The following is a 21,409-nucleotide window of genomic DNA, read 5'->3' as shown; positions in this document are numbered from 1 at the left end:
TCCAGTTCTAAACAAAAATCAATGAAACTAAAGGATCATATGGCCGAAGCACTCTTCAGAGTTAAGTTGAACCCAGTAAGGAGATCATTTTCTGTGATGGTTGTGAAAAAAAACAACAACAAAAAAAGCTATCAGAATCATCATTGTAAACATAGATACTGCCCATGACGATGTGATAGGCAGACTGTAGATTCTAAAGGCATAAAAAAGCCTCATCTTTTTATTGATAGTACAATACAAAGCATCTTGTAAGGGAATAATAACTACATTGTTATTTTGTTACTCTTTATTGTTATCATTATTTTTTCTTCTATCTGAGTTGTTTTTTTTTTATTAATAGCCATCTGCTCAAATTAATCTGTGCTTTTTTTTTCCAGCTGACACTTTATTATAAACTTGTTAAAAGAATTTCACACATTTTTGGTGAAGACTTTAAGACAATTAAAAAAACCTACAAGTAGCATCATTCCTTAACACAAATAATTTATGTTAGAGAATGTTTCAAAGGAGCTGAGACTTTTTCCTCATGTTTAACCCATCTGTTCTACCTTTTCTGCTCTGGTTGTTTCTGCAGTCTACTAACCGGGTGTGAGGTCCATATTATTCTTGTCATTGCAGCCCTGAAGGGAGTCCAGCGTACGGGTGACTTGGCTAGCATATTCCTCGCCGCCGTTCATGCATTCTCGCTGCAAATGGTGACGCAGGTCTGTAATGTCGTACTCATACCTGCAGATGAAACTGGATTCAGTGCAATATACTGACATAACTTAAGCTGGTGAATGAGATAAAAAATTAATGCTTAGAAATATTAATAACTGTCTTCCAATTATTAGCTTTTCATTGTTAAAATAAGTCCCTCCCACATGTTTGGACATGTTCTGCATGACATATACCCGTCCAAAATTGGTGTTTCACGGATGCTGAGGGTGCCAGCAGAGTTCGGCCCCTGACCCCTGGAGTTTCTTAGGCTTTCCCGAGCCTGGCCCCCCATCAACACTGATGGGATGTAGTGTATCTCATTAGCTGCCTCAGCACTGGCACTTTTTTGGGGCTGAGGGATGCGGCGTCTCTTACACCAGCGCCTGCGGGTGTACAGGATCAGGACGAGGCACAGGACGGACAGCAGAAGGGCGATCATTCCACCCTGGTGGGAGAAGAACAGAGACAAAACACAAAGGGAGAGAAAAAAATGACACATTGAGAACACAGTGGAAAATTCCGCCTAGGCAAAAATAGATTAGATAAACTGGTAGAACCAAAAGTACACTTTACTCTAATACAAGTTTCCAGCTGTAGGTTAGTGAAAAATACCTACAGTGTTTTAATTCAAAGATTCTTACCATGTGGTTTTAAAACAAAGAAATGCCAAAAACTAAAAAACAAACAAAAGAAATTAAAAACCATCAGAGCCAAGCAAATAGTACCAGCAGCCAGACTAACAAACAATCTAGATCAAAGTGAAACTATCTTAATTTTAGTTTATTGACCCTTAATTCTAGTAGGTAAATAAGATGATTTGCCAATGGAATTTTTTTATTCTCTTAAAATAAGATAATATGCACTTTAAATAAGACAAATCAATTGTTTTGTTCTTATTTGAAATGTAAATTGTCTTGTTCCATTTGCAAAGTGTCTCACTTACCTCTTCAATTTAAGGACAAATGCACTTCTTTAAGATAAAATGACTTTGGAGTGCAAACCTTGCATGAACAATGATAGAATTTACAAAGCTATTTACAAAAATAGCAAGCGCTGCCTGAAAAAGGAGTGGTTCATGGGTTGGAAAAGGGTAGGGGAGATTCTTTTTACCATGATTGCGTTGGTAAGCTTGACACATGAAAGGGAAGTACAGGTAAGACCAAACACAGAGTAAAAAGATGCCACCACAATATAATGCTGTCCATTAAATATGTTTTTCTCCTTTTATTTTATTTGTTTTCGTTATTTTTTTAACAATGGTGTTGAAAATAGAATAATTAAAGCTGTTTGTCAATTTAAAAAAAATGATCTCTAAAATGTAGAGTTATCCAGTTCCTCAGTGACCATCAGGATACAAAAACATTCAATTTCTTTTTATTATAAAAAAAATGTTTCAAGTTGAATGTTTTTTTTTATATCAATACAGAGAACAATAGCTTATTTGCAAACATCCTCTGTAGTGGGCAGAATTATTATGGAATAATAAAGGTACATGTATTTTAAATGAAGACAAAAAAATATAAAAAGATCAGCCATCCATCCACTGGTAAAACCTGCTTATTCACATACGATATTCGGGCTGTTGCCCATCTTTGGGGGCTGCAAAATATAGTCCCTATGAAGACCATAAGGAAATATAAATGTCAATTGTGATTTTATATCTTAGCTCATTCTGTATATGTAGTCTAGAGAGGACTGATAGCAAATGACTGGGTCAGGTCACATGAGCACTTTAATTTGGCTCTTTTTCTCTCTGATTTAATGACTTGTGAGACACTCCACAGGGTAAGGAGATATGGCGACATCTACACCCACAGAGGGCTGAGAGACGGTACGAGATGGACAGATGAAGGGCATTGAGCTTGCCCCGAGGACAGGTTAGTAGAGAGGACGGAAACTGAATCAGACAGAAACTGAAGAGGGAGTGAGGCAGCAAAAGTAAAAGAGAACCCTGAAATGACGAGACTAGAGTTAAGAAAAAAGAAAAAAAACTTGTCAAGAAGCGGAATATGGATCAAAGTCAAGGCAAGTAGAAAGCACCTCGCCTGTGGAAACACCGGATAGTGCAAGAGGAATTGTCAGTTTGATAATGTCTTTTGTGGATGTAGGAAAGACACTTCATCAGATGCGTTGGTCTGTTCTGATTCCAGTTCCATTATTTGCATTTTTAAGGTTAACTAAATGATGACATAGATTAGAGACATGAAGCATTGAACCATAGGTATGACTCAAGGGCATAACATTACATGTTCAGCACATGCAGTTTACCTCTTATGCATTTCTAATTTCATGCTAGCAGTAGGGCAACTGAGGGAATAAAAAAGAGATGCACAGTGCAATTTTAAAAATGTCAAACAGAGTTATGAAAATGTCAAGGTGACAGTATGGAGAATCAGACAGCGTCAATTTGCCACAAGAGACAGAAGTGTTTTGTAGAACTAAATAATCCTTTAGAGCAAAATTGCTGAAATTATTAAGCAATCGAACCACATGGCTTCTCTCTTTGGCTAAATGCTAAAACTACAGATTTTAAGGCTGCTTTATTGTAATGTCTTTGTATGTGCAAAACGTTGTCTGAAAAGCTTCCAGCTGTGCAGAAAAACTCTAAGTAAAAAACACTTGGAGTAGCAATACTTCTGACTTTTTTTTTCTTTATACAGTATGTAGCAAGCTACATAAAAAAATAAATAAAAAAAAACTATGAAATGTTATCATCCTTCAGTGAAGTTTTCTAAACACATATAAATATGTCAGAATTGCTCTCTGTGAGTTTTTCTCAATGAGCAAAAATTGGTTGAAAATACATTGAAAACATGACATGATTTACGTCCAAACAACGTCTACATTTGGTTGTAAAGTAAAAGGTGAAAAGTCATAATTTTGAGATTGTTGAAAATACGTTGCAAACCCGCTTTGCAACGTCTAGTATATTGTTGAACTAAAACACGACTTAATCCAAACGCCAAACACAGCCCAATTTTCTAAACTATTTCTGCGGTAAATCAAGACTACGTAGGACCGACCAGATTTTGCTTAAAAACCAACGTCTAAATGACGTCTGGTGTTTGGGAGGCTATTTCTGCACAAAAAGCAAACAGACATTTATCTCTAAATCAATCATTTGGTGATGAAGAGAGGGTGATATTCTTTTCATATCCAGTAGGCCACATAATAAATCCTTAAGTAAATTACTATCTGCCTGGTTTAAAAAAAGGAATTATAACCTAATCAAAAACTATAACTAGCAATAATTTACATTAATTAATAAGAAATTAAGTAAAAAAACAAACAGACTAAAGGAAAGTCAGACAATTTACTGCATGGGAAAGAATTAAGGAAAATTATCACATAAACAAGGGGTTTTAGTCAATAACTAAAATTAAAGATCCCTTTCTCCAAACATATTAAACATTATGCTGGAATAAATGTGAATTTCTGGTGTATATATTAATTTAAAATAGCAAAAACAGAGGCTTATTTGCATGTGTTGTTTGCCTCATCTGCCCTCTCAAGGACATTAACAAATGACTTAATGATATGGGCCACTTATGCATTAAATCTGAATACAGACTGGTCAGAAAGGGCTTGAGTCATTTGATTTGCAATAATTACATTTTCAGCTCTCAACAAGTCACAGATAATGACCCCTATTGACATTCATAGAAAATAATTTCTTCACTCCAACTAAAATAGCACCTTAGGGAACAAAAATGCACCCAAAGTAAGAGCTTTTTTTTTGCGGGTATGTAAAATTTGCCAAATAAGGTGATTTGAAATGGATCACTCAAATTAAATGAAAAAGAAGCACATTTTTGTTTCTGGTAATGAATGTATAGATTAACCAAATACTGTATTAGAATGCTTTAAGTACTTAAATGGTTTATGAAGAAAAAAAAACATTTAAAATCTACTCTTTACTGTCAAGCTATCAACAATTCACCGTTTTGCAATCTTTGATAAAGGTACGGTAATACTGGATTTGACATCTTAGGCTGATGTCTCACTGTTTCTTGTCTTGCTATGATATTAAAACACAAATTAAGATATCCAGAATATAAAAATATGTCATAGTTTTGAAATGTACAGATTGCTTTTAAAGATTCTGTGTTTTTTTATTATGTGCATGTTTGGGTTAAGGGTATGGAACTCACAGATTCAGGTGAATGTTAGATTGGATGTAATGTCACATCTGCTTTAAATTTCTTTCCATATTTACATATGAAGGGATCTGCATTGTGTTTGCAAGTGACTTTTCAGAGGCAATAGGTTACATAGTATTCACTGAGGTTAATATTTATCATTGGGTCACTGCTGTGGATTTTGGGTAAAACTTGCATAATTACCAAAGCAGTGGTGACATTTTTGAGCATGTCCAAACCTCTGTGTCAGCAGGGCAACAAATCGCTGATGCTACAGTATGAGATGCAATAGGGTGATGTTTGAGCATTATTTACCATAGGCAGCATATCTCACAGATTTATGCAGTGTTGACATTAAAAGGAAATATGCAATTCTTTAATGGGGGATTCATTTTAGTGGCATTTTGAGACAGTACAATAAAGTGTACTAGTTCATCCAATAAAAGCTGAAGATTACACATAACACACTGCTAGTTCACAATGTTGCTTACAGGCTGATCTAAAATCAATGCTGAACAGAATGACTGAAGGTCAAAAGATTAGATATTATATAAAAAAAATAAAAAGCTCCCAGAATACTCTGTGTTGAAAGTGGTGAGTTTAATAGGGCTTTGGATTGGCACAAATATTTTATTGATGTAGAGAAAGTAGTAGTGGCCTTAGTCATAAAGCTCACAGCCAACTGTAACATGTAAAACTGGATTACAATATCTAAGAAAAATCTCATGCAGGCACCATAATCTGAACGCTTTTCTATTTAAAATGAGGTCAGTAATCTGAATAATGCCATGACTGTGAATTTAGCCAATGCTTGGAACCCGTTACAAAAAACAATGCACTGCTAAGCGGCAAAGCACCTTAAGCGCTCAAATTTGCGAGTCAAAACTAATACAGAAAGGCTACAAGCAGAGCAGAATGGCTTTTTACCTTTATTACAAGATCAGTTCTTAAATCTGTGTCTTTCAAACATGGACATTGTTCAATTTTAGACAATATACATTTTTGCCTGTATTACAAAAAGTGTTCTTAAAGAATAGAGGCAAAAACTTATTCTTACAGGATAAATGATGAATAATATGTAAGCACTCACCACAGAACATATCATTTTGGCAAAAATCCATGTCTTCGTAAAAAGGACTTAAGGACAAAACTTTTGGACACCTACTTAAGGAATGTGAAAATAAACAAATTAAAAGTACATTAATTTTAACATTGGTAGTAACTAAAGCATAATATAGAGCGATTGCCTTACAAATACAGTAAAATTCAAACACATTATCAAGTAAATCAGTCTTCAGTTAATTATTTTGGTCTGTTTCTAACTTATCTGATATCATGAAAATGACATCAAACGTACAGCCATGATCATAAAAGGTGCCCTAAGTGACCGGAAGAAGGAGTAACAGATGGTGAACCCCCCATCAAATCCCTGATCTAAACATCAAGGAGTCACAAAGGGATTAGATGACGAGCAAAACCCAAGCCAACATTGCTTTGCATGATTGATTCCAAGTTGTTTGAACAGTCACAAAATAACCATTGCGAATATTCTAATTATTTAAGTTTAAGACATATTTAATTGCAACAGATACTGTACATAGTAAAATAAATGACAGAAAAAAAAAATCTATTGCAGAGATTTATAGGTGTGAAGTGATCCACTGTTTGGAAAAGATTCAAGGATATCTTTGGTCTTTAGGGTAGGTTTTTTGGATAATACAGAAGTAGGTAATAATACAAAAGGTCATCAAAAGAGCACGTTGCTAAACACATCACTGGTATTTAGCACAATTTTGAACTTATTTTGAACTTATTGCCTTCAACAATATGCAGAAAAGAATTTATGAAACCCCACCTCTGTCAGGTTTTCAATTGATGGCTTTTGACCTGCTTTAATTCATTTAAGTGGGAATCACCAATGGCCAGAAACCACTATCTATGCATTTTTTTTTACTCTACAGTCTTAGGTGCCTTTAGTCCTAGAGACATACAAATACCCATCAAAACTATGAAACTTAAACTTTTCTTCCCTGAAACTCAATGCCTAAGTGTTTGAGTTTATTTTTGCGTTTTATTATATTCAATTCTTGACCTAGTAATTTCCTGTCTCCATAATTATTTTATACATTATACCTCTTAGTTCATGCCTTCATGCATTTCATCTGCAAGTGTTTTTGTGTGTTCTGTTTTTCTCTGTTAACTGGGAACTAATTTTTTTAGCTTCAGGTATATCTATGCACCTTGTTTTCATCATTGGCTCTCAATATTATCAAATTCATTCAGCCACTCAACTACTCTGACATTATTCAATTCTTTCAACTGCTTTATTAGTTTCTAGTTTCTCTATGGCCTCTGTTTTAGTCTGCAGTTTCTGTTACATTCCAATACTTTTGCTATGGCTGTAATAAGTTAGGTCCCTCCATTAATCATGCTGCACCCAAGTTATTTTTGATGCTTTGGTCAAGCTTAAAAGATGTGCATTATGATATACCATTTGTTATACTTCTTTACTAAATACTCAGTAAGTAAAGAAGTTTCAGTTCATTTTCCTTTTGCATTATCATCTAAATATCAGTTGTTCTGAGGGATAAAAATTGTTCTAAAATTGGAGAAATGTGCTGTTTAAAGTAGTTAACAAAATTCAAATTTACAAATAATCCGCTCAAGCAATCCATTCTGTACTCTTTAGATCATATTTTGATTTGTTTCTTTCTCTATTCTTGATTTGTAGTATAGCGTGGTATGATGTAAAAATGGCACACAGTGTAAAAGAGGTTTAAAAAAATTTAATCAAACTTAATAGTTCTGAAAAGAGATAAAGATGAGTAATAAAAGTTTTGAAAGAAAACTAATAATGATGTCCATTGCTTAATATTTATACAGTCCTTCAACAAACTATTGATTGAGGATTCTTCAAAGTTTATAGATGAGCATATCAATAACTATTAAGCTAAGGTTTACCATTAGGCATGCCCATTCGTCATTCATCCCCAAGTAAACTTGAACAAGAAGCCAAATGTCAAGCGCCTCGAAAGGTTCTCAATCAAATCAACCTCAGTGACAAATGCAATTGAAAACCATCAACCTGCATTAGCACCCATAAGCAGAAGGGGATAATACAAGCAATATGGAAAACAAACAGTTTAATGTCAACATTAGTTGGAATCAAAGTGGGGACTAAGTGGACTGTGTTCTTTTATACTGCCAATAAAACTAAACCACACATCAAAGCATGCCAGCGCTCCAGCCCCATAATCTATTTACTAACGGAAGGGGATGATGTTGTAATGGCAAAAGCTCTCCTTATAACTTGCACTGCTGTCATGTAAGTCATGAATGGCTAAGACAAGAGATGGCCGTCCTCAATCTGACAGAGCAAACATTGTATTAGAGCTGAGCTATCAGTCTGTCACTTAGTTTGTGGGTGTTAGGCATTGAAAATCAGGAAGGCAGAAGCACTGCGCTCTCTGACAGCTACAAGAGAGCATAAGGCAGATTGTCTCCCAGAATATAACAAATCTGATCTTTCGCACAGCCACACTGATTAAGTCTGACAATACATCACGTGGTTCAAATACTGAATCCCTCATTTCATGCATTGGGTATTATTTCAATTGAGTTTAATGTGGCCGTGTAAGAATTTGTGAACATATCATCAATAAATTTTAATGTTTTGTGATCTGGTGCTTATTTTTGACATTGAACAACCGTAAAAGTCAAAAGTCTGTCTCACACACTTCCCGCAAGGTTTTCTACAGTGGAAATCAGAATTGATGAGAGGACTGGCCTGCATAGTTTAATTTCATTTGGTGAATTTGACAAGCTAATGCAGCATAAAACAAGACTCTTTCTGGTGATAAGATAAAGCTTTGAAGTATGTTATGGTCACATATGCAATTGTAAAAATTCTAAATAGTTGAAAGACATTTAGAGATTATATTATTTATTTAAATTTATTTAAATACTGGTATCTACAAGGTTCAGTTCAGACCAGGATTTTAGTAGATAAAAAACACAAAATATTATGTTTCACCTTACAGAATAAGGCCAAGATACTTAAACAGGTCTAATGAAAAGTAAAGCAAAATGAGTGGGGATTGAAGAGGAAAGGTAAGTTAAAGGGCAGGAACATGATGGTGTGAATGCTTCCAAGGGTTTATTAAGAAGTTGTTTAGCAAATTAGGACAAGTAACAGGCTTTAAAAAAAAGGCACCATCAGTGAGGCATTCGGCCAGAAAAAAACCCCCACTCAAATTCAAAGGGGTCAACAAAAAGTAGCAAAAAAAAACAAAAACAACAGCTCGAAGTTTAAGCAGCATATCAAATTAATATAGAACTGAAGTGTGAGATTTAAAAGAAAATACTGCTATGTTGGTCCTATCCTATGTCCTGTCTTGATGGCTATTATAGTTCAAATAACTTTGTTTTTATACTTGCATGTTTAGAACTGTTGGGTGCTTCAATTACAGTGTTGTGCATGAATGCGTTCAAAGAACAGCGTTCACTAAATACATTCATCTTGTATGTATAGCTCAATGACATTTCCCTGCACTGCAGATCTAAGCTGTCTAAGCAGGCTTCATGTTCATTATTTGGACACACAGCTTTCGCACAAATAAGTGATTCAAACACTTAAGATTGTTTATATCCCCACTGAAAACCAAAAGAAAATCCTACTTTATCATAAAAAGTCAGGCTTTCCCAGAACAGGTGTAGCCACCTATATATTTGTATAGCTGATTGCAAACGGAATGCATTGTATTTTTATTTTTTAAAGCTATTTGAGAAGAAAACACATGGGTTGATAACTAAGTTACATAATTTTTTCCCTATATTTTTAATTCCAACTTGCCCCTGCAATAGTTGGGACATAACCCTCCTCTCCAATTCCCAGAAGGCAGTTTGGCCACTGAAGTAGAGCAACTCACCTGAGGAAGCAGCAGGTAAAGCCTTATTTTGGTTTGCTTTCACCTAAAGGTAGCTAATTTGTTGTATCCTCTGGTCTGATGATACTTGCAATGTCTTCAGTTTCTACAAGATACTCATTGTAGCTCTTTGCTAGACTAAGTCATAATAATTATGAACACAGCAGGTATGGGAAGCCAAAAGTGTCACACATTCAACAAAGTGAATGTGTGACACATGCCCTCCTGCCTCCTAATAATTTAAACTGCCCTCCTAATAATTTAAGACTAAGTAATAATGCTGCAACACAAAAAACAATTGTAACTGTTTTAAATCCATATTTTGTGCATTTAAATATAACTGCTTGGCAACAATAATACAGAGCTATATTTTTTTGACTAAGGAGTAAAACAGTAAAATAGAAATGTATACGATAAAGAAACAATATCCTCCAGCTCTTTCTTAACTGAATCCTTTCAATGCAGAGTAGTTGCATCTTTACATTAAGATCTGCCTAGATGACAAAACTTCTCACCTAGCTCTCAGCGACTAATAGGGTTTTCTTTCTTTCTTTCTCTCTTTCTCCCTTTCTTTCTCTCTTTCTCTCTCTCTCTTTCTCTCTTTCTTTTTTTCTTTCCTAAATATCTCATGACAATAGGTCTGCATAGGGTCAACAGGTTGGTAAACCGGAAGTTTTTGGCTCAATTCTTTCATCAGCTCAACATTGCCTGCATTTGTGCAGATTAGGCCCCTATCTTTCTGATCACCTCCGACTCCATTTTACCATCAACAGTGAACAACACACCAGAAACTTGAACTTCTCCAATTTAGGTCGCAAGGGACCCTCAACCCATAAGGGGTGTTGCACCTTTTTCCTGTTGAAAACTGTGACCTTACATTTCAAGAAACTTACTTTCTTTCTGGCATCTTAACACTCATTTGAAAATCTCTACAGTCCATGCTGGAAGCCATGGCCTTAAAAAGTCAGCAGAAAGGACATTGCCTACAAAATGCAAAGATAGGATCCTGTGGTCTCACAAACCAGACACCTGCCTTGCTAAGAGTTTGCATTTAAATTTTGGGTATCAATAGCAAAATGTAGTTCTGGCATTATCCAATGAACATTGGAAAAAACTATGCTGAGAATGAGGAAACAGTGCTGAAAATACAGATACATGGCCAAACCATCCTTGTAAAGATTCAATAGCGCTTTTGAAGCACTATTGGTCTGTCCATCCCCTTCAGTACTTCAGATTAAGCTTTTCCAGGGAGGCTGAGAAATGTGATCCCTGATATATGGATGACAGCCTCTAGTCCCCTTAAAACATCCCAACTCTGACTTGATGCCTCTCTGCATAGGCAACTCTGGATAAGAGGCGGGCTCAGCTCCTCACCAGGAACTGTGTTCCAGAGACCAAGCTGTGAGAAGAGATCAGTCCAGCTATTTTTAGTTGGTACCATTTCTATGGCCCCTTACCTGCCAGTGAGGTAGAATTATATCTTACAGATTTTATTTCAGGGAGCTACCATGTGAGGTTTGTACCCTTACCTGCTACCCAACTTGCAAAATATAAAAAAAGTCAAATTGATTAGATTAAAAGGCTTAACTGACAGTTATGTGTGTAAAAAAGGCTAAACCAAGTATGGTACTACTGCCCTATTTTAAGTCTCAAAGTCATCATAGCGGTTTATGAGAATGCCGTTTAATATACCAATAAACTACTGCCATGTTTGACAATAATTAATTATTGGTCTAAAGAGGGGGTATATCAACCCAGATTGAGGAAACTGATTATGTAAATAGCCTCTAGTGATAAAAAATGCCTATAAAGAAAGTCAAACATTGTTTTATTTTTACACTGTTACTCTGATAGAAAATGCTTTACATCCTATGCTCTTTACATACAGTATAAGCCTACAAAGTTAGAGTAAGGAATTTTTCTTTTCTGTGAACATAACTGATAACACTTACAGTACATGCTATGCTTTTTCAAAGGATTGTTTTAAGGATTTAGTTTTTGTGCTAAATCCTTAAAAACTATAAGTTATATTAAAACTCTGCCCTCAACTTATCTGAATCATGCTGTATGACAAAAACAAGGGGGCAATTTAATGCAGGTGAGATAATAATTGCTAAAACAATATTAAAAAACAGCCTCCCCAACTCCTGAGCTATTCCTTAAAAAAACGGTGTACTACACTGCATTTGCAGTTAATAATAAGGTTTAATATGTCTAGTTACTGATTTTAACCACTGTAGAGCCACAAAAAGAACAAAGCAATAAATATAGCAGCCTCAAAATGAAAATGGCTATACAATCAATAAATGTTCTTTCTTTTAGCAGAAAACAAGTGCTGCATCTTTCACACTTTAATAAGAATCAAAAATAGCCAAAGCAGCATGTACATAATCCATCTCCTAAGCAAGTGCGCTTAATAATAAGCCTGCTGGTTGTTTTTTAAGACCACGGGTAAAATTTCAGCTGAGAGCGGAAATGAACTGATGTTGACTTCTTGTCATGTCAGACTAACTTTTCCTCTTAGTTGTTTCTCTTTGTGTTTCTCTGTCTGATAGTTTGTTCTTGTGTAATTTGTACAGAGTGACTGTAAATAGTACGGAAATGAAAAATGGAAGCACTGTGACAACAATGGCCTCAAATAAGAAAGCTGTGATATAAGACACTCAGAAAGCAAAGAAATTAGTTTCTAATACTGACATTTACAGGACATTTCTAAATGAATTCATTGTGAGAATAACAAACTACAGAATGTAATGTTTATAATGTAAATGGGTAAGCAGCATGTAGAAGAGGCATGAAAAAAGATAAATAAATAAAACCTAAGAGACAATTTTGATTTATCTACATATTTTTGTAACTATTCTTAGTTTATTACTATCTGCTTGTGATCAGTAAATAAACGCTTCTGAACAAATTCAATGTATCCCGTTGTAGATGTATTTGTTTCATTTTGCTGACATTTCAAAACATCACAGTGCTACAATGATCATTGAGCACATCTTGGTGCTGATATTCATCAGATAGTACTGCTTTACATGTGGACAGGGCAACATTGATTGAAGGTTTTTAAATTCTAGTTCATGACTGCAAGATTTAGGGTGGTTGCCAAATAAATATCGTAAGGTAACGTAACGTGACAAAAACGACCTCCTCTTACAAAATATAGGGAGACATTAAGTATGTTAAGTACATTAAGTATCATTTTCTATAGCTTTAAATTCTGCTTCAAAGTTTTATTGTGCTCATGCCTGTTTTGAAAAAGCATGTTTTTCCTTTTCCTTTATTTTTATAACTAAGGAATTACCAATACTGAATTAACGTAACAGTTAGGTGACAGTTTTTCTCTAAGCCAATAAATGCCTTTCTATAAACAGACCCACTGCCATTTCCTAATCACATATAACTTTTCTTTTGAGACTACAGTCAGACTAAAGCTAAGGGGAGTTTTTGAACTTCAGAGATCCAGTTACATATATGAGATATTTTTGTTGTCCATAATAACATAAAAATTAAAATACTAGATCTGCTGTGCTATGTTCTGCTCTGATTTCTTTTGTTTTCCAGACTTAAGGACAGATTTGCCTTACCTTGCAAGCAAGATTAATTGTCACAAGATTTGTGAATTCACCAATGCCTTAAAAAATACATCTTGCCAGAAGCCAGCAGATGAATTGGCCCCCGATACAGAAATTTTTTGGACCAATGAAATGCAGTGACTTGTATGACGTCAACCAGAAGCAGCAGGCTGAAACAAAACAAACATGCCGGCTGCAGTTTTAGCTGAATTACCCTCTATTCCTTTTTTTAAAAAACGACCTAAAAGACACTAATCCTGCTGTGATTGGCTAAAGTGCCGCAAAATCACCCCAAAGAATAATGCTGAATGTCCCTCCCTTTGTGAACATTCTGTGTAAAATTTAACTTGAGCTACACATACCATTCAAAATTATGCCAGATAAGTTTTTTTCATCCTGTACTAAAGGTAGACTGCTCAATACACTAGAATAGGCTCTGGCTCTTTTTGAATAAGCCCTCTTGGATTGACTCACAATAAAATGCCTCTTCATATATTTTTTGTTGTTTGAATTAACTCCTTTTCTATAAAAATGCAACTTTGGTAAAACTGCAATAAATAAAATCCTATATAGCTTAAATCCAGTATTGAAATTCACCTCGCCTTCTCAATTTATTTGCATTGAATACCAACCTAATCCTAAGCATTTAACAGAAGTCAGTAACAACAGCCTTACATATGGTGTTGCATCACTTAACACATCCGCAGCCAAAAGCTAAGCCCTTGTTCATAATTGTCACTCCTCCATACCTCGGCTTAGCACAGCTGAAGCCATGTATTGACTAAACACATGCAGCTTCAAGAGAAAGGTGAGCGCGAGGGAAAGTGACAGGAAGGTGAAAAAAGTGACTTGCATTCATTCGCTAGTCATTTACTTCAAAAAGCTGTCTCTAAAAGCCATTCGTTTGTGAATGACACATGACCATTAAACAATAAGTTCCCCTAAATGGTTAAATCACTACTGGCTTTATTAAACATTAAATAAGTATATTTTTCTATCTTCTCAGTCAAGCCATCACCATGTTGAGGTGAAGAAACCTTCATTAGTTCACACGGAGCTCTTATTTAGCATAATATTAGATTCAGATATATTATAAGCCCAAAAGGTAGGGGACATTTATGTAAACTTCACATCAGGGGCACTTTTTTAGCGTATGTATTGTGTTTGTAGGAAACCATATTTCTTTGACATTTTCCAATAATCTGTAAAAGACTGCCCTAACCGGATGGCAATGTAATAATCCACCAGATGCATAGATCGACAAGGCTGAAGGTTCTTTATTTAAAGTCCCTTACCTTCTCAGGCAACTAAAATGTAGATTGAAAAATGGTAAGTCCATTTTTATGCATCAATGACTGATTTTTTTTTTTTTTTTTGTATTTTATATACTCAAATAATCCCAGAGGGAAAATACTTATCTGCATTTAACCCTTGGGGAGCAGTGGGCTGCCATTGTGCAGCGCCCGGGGGGCAGTGTGGGGTTGAGGTTCTTGCTCAGGAACCCAGAGTGGCAGTCTGTGGAAGTGGGGGATCGAAACTCTCAACCTCAGGATTCAAAGCCCTATGCCCAAACCACTAGGCCACCACTCCCCCATAGTATATATAGTTACTTTAATAAAATATTACTTGTAAGTGGATGTTTAGTGTTGGTCTTAGTAATATATTTCACTATACATTTTTACAAATGCAAGAATAAAGCATGAAATATATGTTAAACCTCATTAGCCCATATGATTCTATATTACACCACTTTAGATGTTATTATTTGCACCCTTACAGACTGTGGTGCTTTGATTTATTTCCTAAATGTGTCATAAAATCCCTTTTAATAACAGAAACAAGGAAAACCAAAATTATAACTAAGCAATTTCTGTTGTTTAGCTTTAGAGTACAGAACTGAAATGTAAGCTGATAATTCTTCATAACTGTCAGGGGAAATCTGAGACATCCATTAGGTGCAGTATGCAATCCAACTGGTCACTTTATAATATAGAGGTAAGATATTTAAAACTAGCTATATGCATCCTGTGCTGTAGCTGATTCCACAACGAGAGCTTGTTTGATTGTCATTACATCTTTCAAATTATTTATGCAAATAGGAAATGCCAAATAGTTACTGGCTGACTAGAAAAAAATACTATTAAATATAGGAAAATGTCCTATTTGTGTAATGCATCCGTGTTTATAACCACAACTAAAATGTAGTTTAGCAAAATCAAGAATATCAGCGAAAAACATATTTTAGTGTTATACTTCATGGTGTAACTTTATCACAAGAGCTTTTTTTTTTGCATGGCCACACATTTTATTAACAGTAGCAGCAAGTACTCTGTTGCTTTATTCATTAATGAAAACTTGAAGATCAACATTTCAGTTTGTCTTTTACTACGTCCCTTTACAAAGAAGAAAAAATAATAGAGGTAGAACAGAGTCAAGAGGTGTGTGTTCTAGATAGTGTGTGTTTGTGTGTGTGTGTGTGTATTTGGGGGTGGGGGGGGATCAAATCTAGTACCCCGAAGCTTAAAAATATTAGGCAATCATATAATGTAATTGACTCTGTTTGGATGCCTCCATACTTTATGCGCTGATTGGATTGATCTATTGAGACCCTGTAGCCAAACAGCAGCTGATTAAAATTTGTAAATTAAAAAGGGAGAAATGTGCACAGCAGAAACACAATGCAGCCTACGAGTCCTAATAGATAAAGCAATCACGCCGCAGAAGAACACAACCCATTGAGGGGTTGGTAACAATTGGTTCCCATTGTAAAGTTTCATGAATTAGTTTTTAGATGTTTAATTCCTGCAGAGTTCTAAACTAAAGCTTACTATGTGTTTGAACTGTTTCTGTCTTACCTGGTGTCAGTATAGACAAGGTTAGTCATCTATTGCTGATGAAAAGCTGATGACAGTGGGGGACATTGTGGTCTCCTAGTTTATATAAAGGCAGAAGGAAAAAGCATTGAACATTGCACGGTATGAGGAGACTAACTGATAACAAAAAGATTTCACACAAACCTCCCTGAGCTTCATTCATTCAAATTAGCTACATGATTATTAACCGAATCTATTCATAATATTGCAAACAGTCCCAAATACCCAATTAGATCCACTTTTCCTGCCTCAGAACCAGACTTCTGTCTAGTCTAGTGAACCTGATACCCCTTTTAATTTGGGCCAATGAAATGTCTGGCTTTTCTGCAAGTCTTAAAATCCTGGGCATCTGATTCAACTGATGATTCGATTTATGAATAATATGATGGCAAGGATGGCCAGGCAGTCAATTGGGGAAGATAAGATTTTCCTGGCAATTCTGCACCATGTGAGCAAGATTCAGGCAGGAAAGAGAAAGAAAAGAAAAGAAAAGAAAAGAAAAAAGAATGAAAGAAAGAACAGTTGAATTGCAATTTTGATCGTGGTTTCAACTATTGCAATTTTTTCTTTCATAGATGAACTTTTTATTCAGTTTGACACCTTTCAATGACGTATGGCAGCCAAAACAAGTAACCATCATGTCAGTGACAATTTAGTAATTTTGTAGAAAGTCTTTACTGATTTTGTTCTCCTATTTCTGTGCAGAGCCAATACTTCAGAAGAAAAAACTTCAAGACTCCACATGCCTCTGCAGGGGCTCCTGTTGGACAAGCCAAATCCAGCAAATCATAAGATTTAAAATTGTTGAAGATTAGAGGCATATATTAATGACACAGCATTACTGAGTCTTATTTGTTGGAAATATGTATTGACGTGAAGAAGTCTAAAAGCCAGGGGGCTGTTGGAGACAGTGATGTTAAAAAAAACAGAGACGTACATAAACTTCCAGAGACCACGACGTAAGCAAATACCCCTCAGCTTCAACAATCACTAACTAAAGAGTGTCAAAAGCTTCACATTTCCCAGATTATCAAATCTGTCAGCCTCTGGACATCCTTTATGTGAACCTTTCAAACTGCACCAATTAAAAAAAAAAATAAAAAATTACCAAACAGCAAAACAGAATTTACCTCCATAAGCTGTTATGGAGGCAATGCTAGACTGCTAATCAGTGTAAACATTTTTTTCAACTACATTTATTTAATCGATTTTCTGTTTAGTTTGTTTACAGTAAAAAAAATAAAACACACCAACATGAGATAATATATATATATATTGAGAAATGACATGGCTAAGATATTGAGGAGCTATCAATGTTTCCTATTGTAAAATGAAACCCATGTTTAGTTTGTGGCAAAGGCATAGAACGTGGGCCTCTATCTACATATAAGAAACATGTGAGCCCAAAGCACTGTTTTGGTTCAAACAGTGATTTGTACATTAAATGATACAAATAGCTCTATGAAGGTCTACAAACTTGTTTACATACTGTATAATGAAAATGAGGAAATGGATTAAGGTAACAATATATGATAAAGTGATATAAAGTTTTACCAGTGAAAGTTAAGATCATATACGTAGTCTGGCAATCTTGCACGCTTTACAGAGGATTCCAAATTTCTTGTCATAGATTTATTGACGGCTTTTTTACAAAAGAGGCAATACAAAAGGTTTTAAAAGTACCTAAAAGTAGTCTTATTAAAACCGATATTATTGCATTGATATATTATCATAGGTATACTATACCTAAAGAGTTGGGAGAATGTTAATATGGCAAAAGTTGGATATTTTACAACAGTATGCTGTTTAATATTTGTATATGGCTATATCTTGTGGTTTTTCCCAACATCCTGTTGCATTCCTTTCAAAACTTTCTGTGACATGTGAGCCTCAGCTTAAATGCTCAGAGTTCCCAGGACCTTTTCTGATTCAACAAGAAGCCCAACTAGTGACACGGCTTTAGGATTTATAGGTCGAGGCCTCCAGCTAGGTAGCAGGCTGCATCACAGCCTGGGCGGCCCAGTGGTAGCACAGCTTCCATCTGTCCTTGCAGTCTGCTTGAATTTGCATGCTAATCTTTGCCTGACTACACCTTCACAGAACACCTTTTGCAGAGCTGCTGCCCCCCACTGTGCTTTAGGGATGACAAATTAGCAGGTAAGGAACCACAAAGACACCAACCTGAGGGTGATGGGATGTGAAACACAGATAGAGAAAAGTCAACAAGATAAGGACCACAGTGGAAAAGCCTCATATTCCAACTGAGACATGTTTACACCATTCTGTTTTCTATTTTCGGTGGATGGATGTTCCCAAATTTATGAAGAGCATTTAGGGGATAGGACAAGGCCAGCTATTTGTCATTACATCGGAAATAAAATCTAGTTGGAATTAAATTAGGTCTGAATGTGTTGAAGTGTGCCTCACTGCATCTGTTAGTAGATGTAGCCTTTAGCAAAAGTCTTCCAAAGCTGACTAATCATTTGTGTATGCAGATATTATAAGCTTTGAATGTCTGAAAATATATATCATCCATCACAGCATGATTGTAACGTCTTTGGGCAAGAAAAGGGCACTGCAAGTAGGTGTGGCATATCTTAGATCTAATAAATATACATTTCCTCAGGGCAAGAGGAGGAAGCGGAGAGTTCTAAGGATTCATTTCCTAGTCTGCCAAGAGAGCTGATAAGGTTTGATACAGTGTGTGCATGCAAAATTATACACTCAGCCACTGGGTTTTGGTACTTCATAAATTCATGTCCTTCTGTAAAAATCTCAGATCTCCCTTATATCAAAAGGGTAAAAGTTTACTTTAAGTAGATAAAATGCCCCTACTTGTCATCCTCCCTGTAATGTAGGTGAAGCACATAATGTATAGAGATACATTCAAAAACAATTTTACAGAGAAAGAACTGCTTAAATATTATAAATTACAAAATATAAAATTCAAAGCCAAGCATAACTGAAAATTTACTTTTTTTTCCTGTGGCTATTAGATTAGTTTTCTCAGTTGCAAAACCAATAAATAAATAAGCAATTGCTTAAAGTGGATTTTGTTTAATAAAGTATAAACCTGTTGTGTAAAGGACTTTAAAAAGTGTAGTGCAACTTAGATTTTAACAACACTGGTTTAAAAAAAGATGGAAAATGATAAAAAAAAAAAAAAAAAAGCTTTCAAAGGAATTTACCTAAATTGTGCTTTTTCAAAGTGTCAGCTATTCTAACTCAGACCAAGTTAAGAGAACATTTTGGGCCGGATTTATCAAGATCCAATTTTGCGTGCAGTAATTTGCGCTCGCAAACTGGAATTTTGCTCGAGGGGCTGAACCATGGTTTGTGGGTGATTTAACAAGAGTGATTGCGTAACTGGTGGCAGGTGCAAAACTGTTGGAGACGCCCTATTTAAATGATGGTTTTGCGCGTTTTGTGGTTTGCGGCAAAGTAGTTTGTAGTCTGTACAAACTAGTGCATTAAGAAATTTAAATCTTACAGTGACCCCCTTAAAAAAAAAAAAAAAAAATATATATATATATAAATTTGCAACCTTTATTCCCTAAGGTGGTATGTGGCTGAATTTCTACTTCACTGCAGTAAAAAAAAAAAAAAAAAAACAGGTGTTTTGTATTGGCCTGTGACTGTGGATGAGATTACTGCGCGTATGCATCCCCGCAGCATTTGGCACGTTGCTCCACAGGCGCAGGGGGAGAACCCCGACCCCATCGGACCCCGACCCCATCGGACAGCACTTCGGACAGCACTTCTGAAAAAACGAGATTGGGAGATCCCAGCTCTCGCTGCAACCGTACGCTGGAATGACCCAGATGCAAAAAAGTGCAATGTTGCAAGGAGTTTTGTGATATCTGGTATTGCGTGGGTCCTCCTTGTGGCTGGCTCCAAATCCATTCGGAGTTCCCCCAACAGCTCCAAAATGGCAATGCTGGATAAACGATATGTTTTGATGATCGTTTCCTCGTTCATTCCAAAAATATTCACACGGAGTGAAAAAATGCGTTCTCTGCGTCTCCCCGCTTCATTTCGATGTCTCATTCTTGCGACAATAACCGCTGCCATGTGTGCGCAATTACGCATACAGACCATTTACACCTTCTTTTGAAACGTGTTAAATATAGAGTCAGATACCGTTAGCAAAATTGCTATCAGGTTTAATAAACCACTTTGCGAGTGCTAAATTAATATATTTACATGTCCTCCTCCCACAAGACGCACTTTTGCGTGTAAACGCCCCATATTGCATATTCATTGCAGAAAAAGTACTAAATGGATAAGAGGCGCTATTTAGCACGTTTTAAAGACCAAATCCTTTTAGCACGCTGTTCATAGATCAGTTTGTACATTTTTTAGCGTGCGCAGTGAAACAGCTCACGTTTTTATACACGCAAACCTTTGATAGATCCGGCCCTTTCATTTATGTTTAGATCTCTAACATGTGCCAAAAGCACATTTTGTAGTTTAGAAATCGGATGTAATTTCCATTTCATCCTTATCAGTTTCCGACATAAATCTGTTTACCATCACAGAGATGTGTAGTATGCGCATCTCTTCCTTCGAAGAGTCGTTGGCGGGGTCTTCAGTTGGTTCAGGTAGGTTCACACTGCCGTCCTGATGGTGGATGTGAAAAAGAAGTGTCCCATTCTCCAGCCACTGCTGCCGCCAGCGCACCAGAGGGATGTCCTCAGAGTTCCCAGAGATCTCTAGCAAATATAAAACACACCAAGTAAATAATACTGGTACAGTATTACAATATGAGTAATACAGATCTGCAGCAATCCTATTATTTTTTTTAACAAAGAGAGAAATTAATCAATATGAAAGGTAAATGCTAACTTTATTGGAGGATAATATTCAGGATTTTTTACAAGCATTATTTACAGTTTAGAATTTATAATGTTACGAAAATAACCTTTTTAGGCAAACAGTAAAAAAGGCTATACAAATTAAAAGAGGAATAAAGGGGAAAATAATTAAAACATCAGGGCATTTTGATGTTTTTTATTTTACTGTGTTGCAGTTTTTCATAGCTGCAGATTACACTGTAAAATAATCTATTTGGCCAGGACAAGACTAATCCCTGTTGTGAATTCTGAAACTGGTCTGAAATAAAAACCAAACTCTCAGTTCAAAGTAAGTTTGATTTTAAGAAAGAAAAAAAAAACATCCCAAAATTGTTGAACCCAGGA

At 35.7% G+C, this 21,409-nt stretch overlaps 1 protein-coding gene across 1 annotated transcript in view; it reads right to left on the bottom strand.

Moving 5' to 3' along the window:
- Positions 1-21,409, bottom strand: part of astn1 (astrotactin 1) — a gene marked incomplete at its 3' end in the record, with an annotated part of 379,756 nt that overhangs the window by 277,366 nt on the left and 80,981 nt on the right. The window contains exons 2-4 of the mRNA XM_015384050.1: positions 20,742-20,923; positions 894-1,144; positions 584-726 (exon numbers count right to left, since the gene is read on the bottom strand). Of these exons, the coding sequence (XP_015239536.1) occupies positions 584-726; positions 894-1,144; positions 20,742-20,923 (576 nt within the window). The remainder of the gene's footprint in view (positions 1-583; positions 727-893; positions 1,145-20,741; positions 20,924-21,409) is intronic.

Source organism: Cyprinodon variegatus, unplaced genomic scaffold (genome assembly GCF_000732505.1).
Source record: "Cyprinodon variegatus isolate N-32 unplaced genomic scaffold, C_variegatus-1.0 Scaffold301, whole genome shotgun sequence".
Classification (NCBI taxonomy): Eukaryota; Metazoa; Chordata; class Actinopteri; order Cyprinodontiformes; family Cyprinodontidae; genus Cyprinodon; species Cyprinodon variegatus.
Note: the sequence above shows the minus strand (reverse complement) of the source record. Positions and strands in the feature narration are given on the sequence as shown.